The sequence below is a fragment of the Thermobia domestica genome, chromosome 2 (genome assembly GCF_964235325.1).
Source record: "Thermobia domestica chromosome 2, izTheDome1.hap1.1, whole genome shotgun sequence".
In the NCBI taxonomy this organism is placed as follows: domain Eukaryota; kingdom Metazoa; phylum Arthropoda; class Insecta; order Zygentoma; family Lepismatidae; genus Thermobia; species Thermobia domestica.
Window position 1 is genome coordinate 107,944,926 of NC_137455.1, and position 12,318 is coordinate 107,957,243.

General features: G+C 35.5%; 1 protein-coding gene across 11 annotated transcripts in view; it reads left to right on the plus strand.

The window, feature by feature from the left end:
• by (focal adhesion protein tensin) overlaps positions 1-12,318 on the plus strand; it is a 947,366-nt gene that overhangs the window by 739,508 nt on the left and 195,540 nt on the right. For all 11 annotated transcript variants that reach the window (XM_081744677.1, XM_081744683.1, XM_081744695.1 and 8 more), the window contains one exon: positions 3,556-3,747. In XM_081744677.1, coding sequence (XP_081600803.1) covers positions 3,556-3,747 — 192 coding nt within the window. The remainder of the gene's footprint in view (positions 1-3,555; positions 3,748-12,318) is intronic.

Genomic DNA, 12,318 nt, shown 5'->3' on the forward strand with positions numbered 1-12,318 from the left:
AGAAAATAGCCTAGGGCAAACAAAAGGAGTAAATTTCCTGGCTCTACAGTAAGGAACCCTTAACGAAATAAAACCATCTAGGGTCCCCTTCGTAAATAAAAACCTTCGTGTACTAAATTATGTAAGAATTTTAAATTGAATTAAAACTCAGCCTGTAATAATAATAATAATAATAATAATAATAATAATAATAATAATAATAATAATAATAATAATAATAATAATAATAATAATAATAATCACACTATTATTATTATTATTATTATTATTATTATTATTATTATTATTATTATTATTATTATTATTATTATTATTATTATTATTATTATTATTATTCATAATAATAGTTTCATTGGTTAACTAGAGGTTAACACCCCTTTTCAGTGTGAAGGCTATGAAACAGAAGCTGCTATTTAAAGTGGACCCGAACCTCTAATCGTGTTTGTACTCGACACATACACGAGTACATCCAATGGTAATCAACCTGGGAATATTGAAAAATTAAAAGTAGGAATTCACGAATATCTCCCTTTAATAAGGATGTGAATCACAAATTTTCTACTGGGAATTAAAACCGAATCTCCTGCACCCTAGCCGTTAAAACTAACTATTAATAAATATAGATAAGCTAACCGTTATTAAAAATGGATAAATGGAGCTAACCTCACATGCTACTAATAATTTATTTAAATATCGTTCTTTGCACCAAGAAAAAAATTTATGATTGATAATCGTTAACCACTTGAATGGATATAAAGCTAAGTATTATGCAATGGATTGAATCGCTGCTCAACTTTGTGCTATACAAAAAGGTGATGATAAACGAATTGATGAGGAAACATGAAAACTAAAAAGATGAAGTAAGACACCAGGCTGTCCATCACAAACGTACATGATCTGGGATCGAGTCAGAGACCCTTTGCATAAGGAATTAGTGGTATACTACTTAAATATTATGCCTTGCTTGACTGAAAAGGAATTTGTTTTCTTTTTTAAATAAATGTAAAGAGGAGCAGTAATTAAAGGAATTTTTTCTATAAGGATTAGTACTTGTATGTCAATATGATGTAACCTTATTCACTGTTAGGAGCACGCCGTTGGAGTTATAACGGGTTGTACTATTAGTAGATCCGTACGTGCGTTACTCTACACGTTAACTCTTAAGCGAAATCAATTTTTTTTTAATTATGTTTTAACAACAGGCAGCTACAGCGATTACCTCAACCGAGCTCGTTAATGTAGTCATCCGTTAACGTCTTCACCGGTAACTTTAATTGTGACTATCCATATTCTGTTTGAAATAAATATCATTTCCTAGCTTCTATGCAACTTGCACAGTAGCAGAGAAATGTTGGTTGCCTATAATAAAAGGATACGTAGATTTTCCTAATGCAAAATATTCCTCCGAATATCCCATACATGGAACTTCGTGGTCCTCTTTACTATCTTAGCAGAATGTATTATACTTGTGTTTTACGTTAGCTAGTAATCGAATCTATTGATTATTGAAAACACGCTTTTGTAACTCTTCTGTTATAAACTGGAGGTTGGTGGGGTTACTTTGGAGTTTCAAATCATCCATATCTTCTATGCTAATTGCTTTATGAATGATGTGTACTAGTTTCTGAGCAATAGTCAATACAGGGAACAATCAAAAGTTCTGAGTCGTACTGGAGGTACACTGAAAGTTTTCGTAGGATATACCAATGGTGTTAGATATTTTTCTGGTTGTGAATCGATGGTCATTTATAATCATTTCGAGCATTTTCTTTCTTCTTTTTTCATAATTACATCTGTAGTTGGAGTACAGGGCAGCCACCTGCGAGGCTTATTTTTTTTAACTTTGCTGTGACCCTCCGTGATTCATTTCTTGATATCGGCATATAACGGAGTCTCCTCGTACAAAAATATTCATATTTTTAACCGACTTCAGTAAAAGGAAGAGGTTCTCAATTTAACCCATTTATATACATGTTCAGGGTATGTTCACACAACATTAACATGATGCAGCGATTTTGATTATTTAAAAAAATTTTTTTTTAGTGTGTACTTTCCCGGTGATCTCATATAAATTTATTGAGGTTCTGGTAGTAACCTTTGAAGTCAGATTATGAAACACCTCAACGGATGCTGGTTTATTACGGCGAAGTTACGTGTTTATAGGCTACTATATATTCTTTAGCGTCATTGTGGTTGCATAAACTCAAAGGGGTTGTAGTGCAAAGTTTCGGAGCACTTTTATTATACATTATACTACTCTGTTATTTGTAACATTTTAAACAAGTGGGTTACCTGTGTGATGCCAGGTTTATTATGTGTTTCTTTCGATGTTACCTCTTTATTATAAGTTCTTGGATTGTAGCCTAAATCCAATTTCCTCTATAGTGCAGAGACCGGAACACACTTACTTGTTTTCAATGAAGTGCAAAAAAGAGATTAAGGAAGCAGTAGCTACAGGACCATGACCATATATGTATATAAACTAAAGTTCAACAATGATATTACGCAAGTGTCATCTTTTATCTTTATCTTTTAATAGCCAGGCTTAGAATTTTTCTGACAGACCTCGCATGCATTGATATGGTCTTCTTTTTGGCATAATCTGATACTCTTTATTTGGTCTTCCACCTTTTGTCCTTTCTTCAATTTTCCCTTACTCTAAGAAATCAACATTATGACTACCAAAATTTTTATAACCTAAACTACTCTGTACATTTACTTATGCATATTCCGTGTAAATTAGAAACTACGTTAATTGAATTTGTTGTGCTGAGTGCTGACTACACAACATTTAGTTTTAAAACTGTCTGGAAGGACTTAATCCTTTCATGTTCATAATCATTTATTATATCCATACTAGTTTTGCATATTCAGTACTAGGTTTAAAACAAAGGCTATTGAAGAACAGACTATACATTATGTCAACTATTTGTTGCGACTAAGCCTTCGGCCCGCTGTACAGTATAGGTTAACATCGTGGTTAATTAAAGCTCTTAACTGTTCACAATTAACAAATGTATTTATTTATTTTTTAGTTTTTTCACTAACTGCTTCAAACTCCATAGACTCTACCATAGTTTTACGCAATTATTCAAGGACACATACAACGTAGCGACATCTATTAGCGTTAGGCAAACAAATGATTGCGCACATAGGGACATTTATTAGCATGATTATTCACTATTATTAATTAGTGTGGTGCACTAAGATGATTGCTGTTTATTTTAAGGAATTATCATTGTGCCACTTCTCTTTCTACAACCAAAAGTACACATCTCTTAAAAGGGTTGTATAACGTTCTAGGATACTGACTTTTCCATTATAAATAGGATACAACATTCAAATTAGCATGTATTAAATTGAACAGATTTAATCACAATTCATGCTACTGATTTTGCAATGTGAAGCATTAATATCGCAAATAAGAAAATATGTTGAATATTACTGTTAAATTGTATTCTATCCTGAGTGATATAGTTTCAGATAAATATGTAAGAAGTGCTGAAGTGTGCAACATAAAGGATAACTATTTTTTGTTTCTGTATTTTTTTGCAGGCGGTGACCCAGACGCGGCCGGCGCGTCCCAAGCTGCGGCCACGTGACTCGGAACACAGTATGGACCTGACGTACGTCACGGAGCGTATAATAGCCTTGTCATTCCCGACAGATATTGCAAACGCCACGTACAGACAGGGCCTGCAGCAGGCGGCTCACATGCTAAAAACGAAACATGGGGAAAATTACATGGTAAGTAGTGAAAGGCTTTCTGCTTCTTTTCTCTCCTCTTTGGTAAAACAAAAAGTTCGTTAATATTTTAGCAACAGCAAAATGACAGAGCGTGGGGATTTTCCAGGACGTCGAGTTCTGAATAAAAAGTACATTTACAGCTAGTATGGTGACATTACAGCTTTTACCTTTCATTTTTCCTTTTGTCTCGACAACATTTCTACCTGAACTCTGTCATCAACAGACCCGAACTAGAGACCCAGGGCCCACAGGCAGTTAACAAGAGTCAGGATACTCTTTTCGGTAATTTAGAAGAAAAATAACTTTTAAAATTATTATTATTATTATTATTATTATTATTATTATTATTATTATTATTATTATTATTATTATTATTATTATTATTATTATTATTATTATTATTTAGAGTTAGTATAATAGACAAGCAGACTTAGAAATGAAATAGAGAACTACCATATTATAATTTTTGCATTTAAAATAATTACAAAATTAATTTCCGCTCGAGCTATTTTCTTTTATGTTTGGTAAGATTTACATTATTTTCCATGTTCGTGTCCAATGAGTACTGTGTTGTCCTATATCTGACCCCCACCCTCCTAACGAAGTATGTCCTCCTTCGCGGAAGTTCGCCCTTTGTTCTGAAGTTGATATTAGTAATGTTTCTAAATAACTGTTAGTAATAAAATATGAAATGCAAGGCGGGAGGGGGGGGGGGGACGTACTGACTTGTAATTTACATAGAGTGTGGCCATTGTTTTATGGATCTATTCCTTGTCTACTGTGATGATACCAAAATATGATGCAACAGCCATCTTGACAATACTGGAACACATAACGAAGCTAAAGAATGCTTTTAGTGATTCACCCATTTCTTATTAGTGCACCAAGGTTGCTAAATATAATCCGATTTGTTGGAAAGTAAATGTAAAGAATGTGGTTAAGTTGGCGATGGGTTTGTACCAGCTAATAATAATATTGAAAAAGATGATGGTAGAATTTGAGTCTGTGATTATTATTAGTTGATAGTGTTACCAAAGAAATTAGCAGAATTAAAATATGCAGATTTGGTAGAGGTATTAGTCAAGTAATATGGACAATCAACCAACTATATCTTAGAAAGATTAAAATTTCACGCTTTAAAACAAAAATACGGCTAATCTATCCACGAATATGTAGTTTAACTAAAAGCACAGGTCAATAAATACGCATTCGAGAAGGACTTAAACAAAGCTATGAGAGATCAACTTGTATTTGACATATTCAGTGAAGTGACAAAAATTCCTTTTTAGCTAACCAACTAATAATAATCACATACTCAAAATCTGTCATCACCCTTTTCAATATTATTGTTAGCCGGTACAGATCCATCGCCAAGTTAACCACATTCTTTTTATTTACTTTCCAACACGATCCAATTGTTTTACAGTAACCTATTATCCAAAAACCTTATACACTATTTTCAATATTCATATAGACCACGAATAGGGTCACAACTTAAAGGGGACAAGTACCTCCCGATTTAAGCTTTCCGACATTGGAGGGGAGAACACTTCAAGATAAAACTTACTCCGTATAACATGATACGATAGGAACATGAGTGTATAAGTTGAAGCATGGAATAGTTTCACCACATTAAATATATATATATATATATATATATATATATATATATATATATATATATATATATATATATATATATATATATATATATATATATATATATATATACAGTATATATATATAGTTAAGTGAAGCAAAAATGTGATATGAGCCCATATCAGTAAATTATCTACTATTAGGGTCCCCAGAAATAACATACGTATATATTTCTTAAGGCTTTAAGCTGTGTCAAATATTGACCCCGCAGTTTAACTTATGAAGCATAGAATGAACTAAACTATATAGGCCTACCATTTTCAAAAGAATTGAAAGTAACGTAAAATGCTGCTGCCGCATTATCTGAATAAAATACATTTCCTTAAGATGAAGCATAAGTGTAATCTGTGCCCTACTTCCCTGAAATGCCAACTGCGGTCCCTAAAAGTATTGAAAAATATTTATTAAGGTTTTAAATTCCAGAGGGGCCAAAACTTTATGTTTCATATTGTATAGGGAGTGCAACTTTATATTTTTAAGGGGTTCCAAATATTAATACTTGCCCCCTTAGAAAAAGGTAGAAGACTCCGGAAAAAATCTAACTCTGAACTGTAGAGGAAAAAATGCCCCCGGAGAAAATGGCTCTGGTATAGGCCTATAAGGGAATTCGCTCAACCAAGGGACAGTTTTCATATTTTGTTTTGCCGAAATGCATTGTTTCCACCGAAATGCATAAACAATAAGTTTCCAATGAACAGTATTGATGCAATAGCTATTTCACTATGAGTCTACGAATTTCTTTATATTAACAGGGTTAATAGGCCCCAGGGACTTACTCCGTTGTCCATGGCACCTAATTTTGTTTGCATGAACATATCTTTGTTATGTTTATCGAATGGACTAGGTTTCATTCGGATGTCTGGATGACAGGTTCATATCCATTCCTTGTAAGTACTGATCTTGATCTTGAAGGAAAAAAAAGTACTTAGAAAAAAATAATAACAAAGTACCTTTTATTTTTATTTATTTACGTTTTCCAAATTTTAGACCCCATCAAATAATTGTCATCGTTCTGCGTTTTGACTGAGTGATGCAGGTTAGATTCCCGGTGAAGATTTCATTTGGTCCACACACACACACACACACTCACACACATATATATACAGGGTGAGTCAAAATAAGTGTTACAAGCCAATATCTCGCGAACTATACATCATATAAGAAAAATATTAAGAGAGAATGTACAATATAGAGGGGCCTAAGAAATGAGTCAAACATTAGGTTTCCCCCGCCCCCCATTTTGGGGGGAGGGGGGTGAACGTGAAATTTTCAAATGGGAACATAGGTCGAGTGATACCTCGTTCGAAAGAGCTCGAAAAATTGAACAATTTTTGTAGGAAACAATTTTTGATATGGGGCACCGTTTTCAAGATGGGCCCCAAAAATGGTCCTGTATCCGATAAAATTTCCAGTACTTATAAATAAGTGTTACAATCCAATATCTTGCGAACTATACATCACATAAGAAAAATACTAAGAGACAATGTACAATACAGAGGGGCCTAAGAAATGAGTCAAACATTAGGTTTCTCCCGCCCCCCATTTCGGGGGGAGGGAGGTAAACGTGAAATTTTCAAATGAGAACATAGGTCGAGTGATACCTCGTTCGAAAGAGCTTGAAAAATTGAACAATTTTTGTAGGAAACAATTTTTGATATGGGGCACCGTTTTCAAGATGGGCCCCAAAAATGGTCCGGTATCCGATAAAATTTCCAGTACTTATAAATAAGTGTTACAATCCAATATCTTGCGAACTATACATCACATAAGAAAAATACTAAGAGACAATGTACAATACAGAGGGGCCTAAGAAATGAGTCAAACATTAGGTTTCTCCCGCCCCCCATTTTGGGGGGAGGGAGGTAAACGTGAAATTTTCAAATGAGAACATAGGTCGAGTGATACCTCGTTCGAAAGAGCTTGAAAAATTGAACATTTTTTGTAGGAAACAATTTTTGATATGGGGCACCGTTTTCAAGATGGGCCCCAAAAATGGTACTGTATCCGATAAAATTTCCAGTACTTATAAATCGGAAACGTATGAGTAGGAAACGATTAAACAAAAAATGAAAAACGGAAACATCATAGGCAATGTGGAATGATGTTGTCGTGGTGTCCGCAGGGCCCTAATAATGGGGCTCCGGGACCAATTTCAAAATTATTATTGGGAATATACCTGTAGGTTGAGTGATACCTTGTTTGATAGATCGTGGAAAGCCAAACAGCTTCGTACGAAATTTGTTTTCATTTTGGGCAAGCCTGTTTCAAAATGGCCGCCAAAAATGGTTTCACATTCAGATAGAAAGTGCAGTGTTCAATTTGAGTATTACACGCCAATATCAACGCAACGAACTACGCATCAAATAAGAAAAGTGTTAAGAGTCAATGTACAATACAGAAAACCTGAAATTTGTGTTAAAGAAGTTCCCTCGTCCCGCTTTTGTATGCAGGGGTGTACATGGAATTTTCAAATCGCAACATAGGGCGAGTGATACCTCTTTGATAGATCGTGAAATACCAAACAGCTTACTACAAAAGTTGTTTTGATTTCAGACAAGCCTGTCACAACAGCATTACCACAGCCTAATATCCTGTAAAGTAGTAGGATAACGTTTAGTAATTCTACGGGTATGTGCGATGTTAAAAATTGTAATTTCAATCACTGTAAAGCAAATAATTTCAACACTTACCATGTTACAAATGATGCTCGATATGTCCTCCATCCTGCTCCACACACCTCCGTAAGCGGCGGCATAGGGATGTTCGTACATCATGTAGCATCTCTGGAGTGATAGATGCACACACACCTTGGATACGCGCCTTCATATCATCAGTAGTTGTTGGTACGTTGGACATTACCCGATCCTTAACATAACCCCAGAGGAAAAAATCAAGTGGGGTTAGGTCAGGAGATCGTGGAGGCCAGTGAATAGGACCTCGACGCCCAATCCATTTATTCGCCATACGGTGGTCCAATAAGGCTCTGACCTGACGTGCGTTGTGTGCTGGAGCACCATCATGTTGATACCACATTCTTATACGTTCAGCGAAAGGAATATTCTCTAACAACTCCGGGTATAGTACATCACTGATAAATGCGGCATAGGTATCACCAGTAAGACGTCCATCAAAAAAATATGGCCCAATGATATGGTTACCAAGGATGCCACACCATACATTAAGAGACCACCGATGCTGATGAGCAACTTCTCTCTGCCATAGTGGATTTTCCCTAGCCCAATAATGCATATTATGTCGATTTACGTGTCCTGTGTTTGTAAATGTAGCTTCATCGCTAAACAAGATGGTGGATATGAAGTTGCGCTGTCTGTTTTCCATACCTTCCAACCATAGACAAAATTGCAATCTGGCATGAAAATCATTGCCAGATAGTTCCTGATGTAAGATGATATGATACGGATGAAACATGTACTCGTGCAAAATACGCACTACAGATCTTTGGCTAACTCCACTGGCCTGAGCGAGATATCTCGTGGTAACATGTGGGTCTACATGCACTGCTGCCAATATTCCTGTTGCACGTTCTTCATTGGTTGCAGAGCGGTAACGACCCCTACCTCGTCCCCGGACAAGACTACCATGTTGCCACAAACGTCTCTCCAATCGCAGAAATGCCATGTGAGATGTTTGTTGGCGTTGGGGATAGCGCATTGCATACATTCGTGCCGCGCTACGATAGTTTCTTCTACATTCCCCCAACACCAGCAACATATCTACACAATGATCAAACACCGCCATTGCTCTATTCAAACGCTACCCAAACTAATAATATCAATACGATAGTGTTCGTTTACTTATACGGAAAACTTATCACCAAAGTTTATATCCCGTTCTTTCTACGTCTGCACAATTACACTTACATTTATTACGTTTCCATAGCGATTACATTAATAGTTGACGATCAAAAATAATCTAAAGATATTTCTTTGCAACTTTCTTTTCTTTGTATAAAACGGCTCAAATAATTCGCCTCTGATCCTTTTTTTTTTTTTTATAAGATGGTACAGATTGTTAATGCAATATACAACGTTATCGTTGTACTATGTTCCGAAGGCCATCAGTTCCATTCCCCAGGCAATGACATTGACGGGCTTTCCTTACTCTAACTGGGCACATGCTGAGATGTTGCCTACAAGTAGGGCCTAATAGGTACCTTCCTATCCCTTTCTCATAGGATTGTAGTGATTGAGGAACGACGTCTTTTTGCGCATACGTATTAGTATTAATCATTGTCTTATTATTTTCATTCATATTATTATTATTATTACTAGTTTTATTATTATTTTTCGTATTCTTTTTCTTCTTCTTCTTCTTCTTCTTCTTCTTCTTATTATTATTATTATTATTATTATTATTATTATTATTATTATTATTATTATTACGTTATAGGTCGATTTTGCCTCCGAAAAGTTTACTTGTTATTCACTTACAGTATGATGATGGAACCTCGTGTTCGACATATTTTTAGGCCTGTTTGTATTGTACATGGACTCTTAACACTTTTTATTTGATGCAATAATTCGCGTGATATTGGCTTGTAACACTCAGTTTGAACACTGCAATTTCTATCTGAATGTGGAACCATTTCCGGCGGCCATTTTGTAACAGGCTTGCCCGAAATCAAAACATTTTTTTTTTCTAAGCTGTTTGGTTTTCCATAATCTATCACACAAGGTATCACTCGACCTATATTCAGATTTGAAATTTTAAAATTGTTCCCGGGGCGCCATGATGGGGTCCTGGGGCACCACGACAACACCATTCCACGTTGCCTATGGCGTTTACCTTTTTCATTTTTTGTTTCATGTTTTTCTACTTAGCCGTTTCCGATTTATAAGTACTGGAAATTTTATCTCTTACAGGACCAATTTTGGGGCCCATCTTGAAAACGGTGCCCATTTTCAAAAATTGTTTCGTACAAAAATTGTTCAATTTTTCAAGCTCTTTCGAACGAGGTATCACTCGACCTACGTTCCCATTTGAAAATTTCACGTTCACCCCCCTCCTCCCAAAATGGGGGGCGGGGGAAACCTAATGTTTGACTCATTTCTTAGGCCCCTCTATATTGTACATTGTCTCTTAATATTTTTCTTATATGATGTATAGTTCGCGAGATATTGGCTTGTAACACTTATTTATAAGTACTGGAAATTTTATCGGATACAGTACCTTGGGGCCCATCTTGAAAACGGTGCCCCATATCAAAAATTGTTTCCTACAAAAATTGTTCAATTTTTCAAGCTCTTTCGAACGAGGTATCACTCGACCTACGTTCCCATTTGAAAATTTCACGTTCACCCCCCTCCTCCCAAAATGAGGGGCGGGGGAAACCTAATGTTTGACTCATTTCTTAGGCCCCTCTATATTGTACATTGTCTCTTAATATTTTTCTTATATGATGTATAGTTCGCGAGATATTGGCTTGTAACACTTATTTATAAGTACTGGAAATTTTATCGGATACAGTACCATTTTTGGGGCCCATCTTGAAAACGGTGCCCCATATCAAAAATTGTTTCCTACAAAAATTGTTCAATTTTTCAAGCTCTTTCGAACGAGGTATCACTCGACCTATGTTCCCATTTGAAAATTTCACGTTCACCCCCCTCCTCCCAAAATGGGGGGCGGGAGAAACCTAATGTTTGACTCATTTCTTAGGCCCCTCTATATTGTACATTGTCTCTTAATATTTTTCGTATATGATGTATAGTTCGCGAGATATTGGCTTGTAACACTTATTTATAAGTACTGGAAATTTTATCGGATACAGTACCATTTTTGGGGCCCATCTTGAAAACGGTGCCCCATATCAAAAATTGTTTCCTACAAAAATTGTTCAATTTTTCAAGCTCTTTCGAACGAGGTATCACTCGACCTATGTTCCCATTTGAAAATTTCACGTTCACCCCCCTCCTCCCAAAATGGGGGGCGGGGGAAACCTAGTGTTTGACTCATTTCTTAGGCCCCTCTATATTGTACATTGTCTCTTAATATTTTTCTTATATGATGTATATTTCGCGAGATATTGGCTTGTAACACTTATTTTGACTCACCCTGTATATATATATATATATATATATATATATATATATATATATATATATATATATATATATATATATATATATATATATATATATATATAGGGTGGTCCAGCCAATAGTGGGCACAGGTCCAGTAATGAGCCCTAGCTATGGTTTTTCGATGAGAAGTTTTCTATTTCAGCAAATACACGAAATGCAATGCTCGGAATTTGAACATTGATTATTCAGTTCTGCCCCACTTTTTTATTTAGCACGTCTGTCATTCGATTGTGTGTTGGTGGGAGATAGAAGAAGGTGACCTGGAACTATGTGCGTGTTTTGCTTGTTTTCGGAAATTTTTTAAGTTCGAAGAAGATTATTTCAGAAAATTATTAAAGTTAGTATTATTAAAGGTAAGTGAAATACATTGTTTTACTTTATTTATGGAAGTCGTAATATGTGATAAAACATCGAATTTCAAGTGTAGAACCATTCTTGTACCGTCTGACCTGGGGTGCTCATTACTAGATGGCTATTTTATCTCCTGACAAGTAATGAGCCCCCCATGCTCACTTCTGGTTCAAATGCTTGGCATGCTAATAAGGCACAGAATTGTTTGAAAATGTATCATAATGTGATCCTTATTTGCCTACGAAATATCAAGGAAATAACTTAACTCCTTCCAGTATTGGGCATGGGGGTGCTCATTTCTGGTCGGGAGGGGCCCATTACTGGTTTACACTTAAAGACGCAGGAGTTTTCTATTTCGAAACTTTAGGCGTTAGGCCTAGAATAATATAGGCTAATTGTTTTGTTTCCCTTATATTAACATTACTAATTGTGGGTAATAGCTTTTCGCATAGCGCTG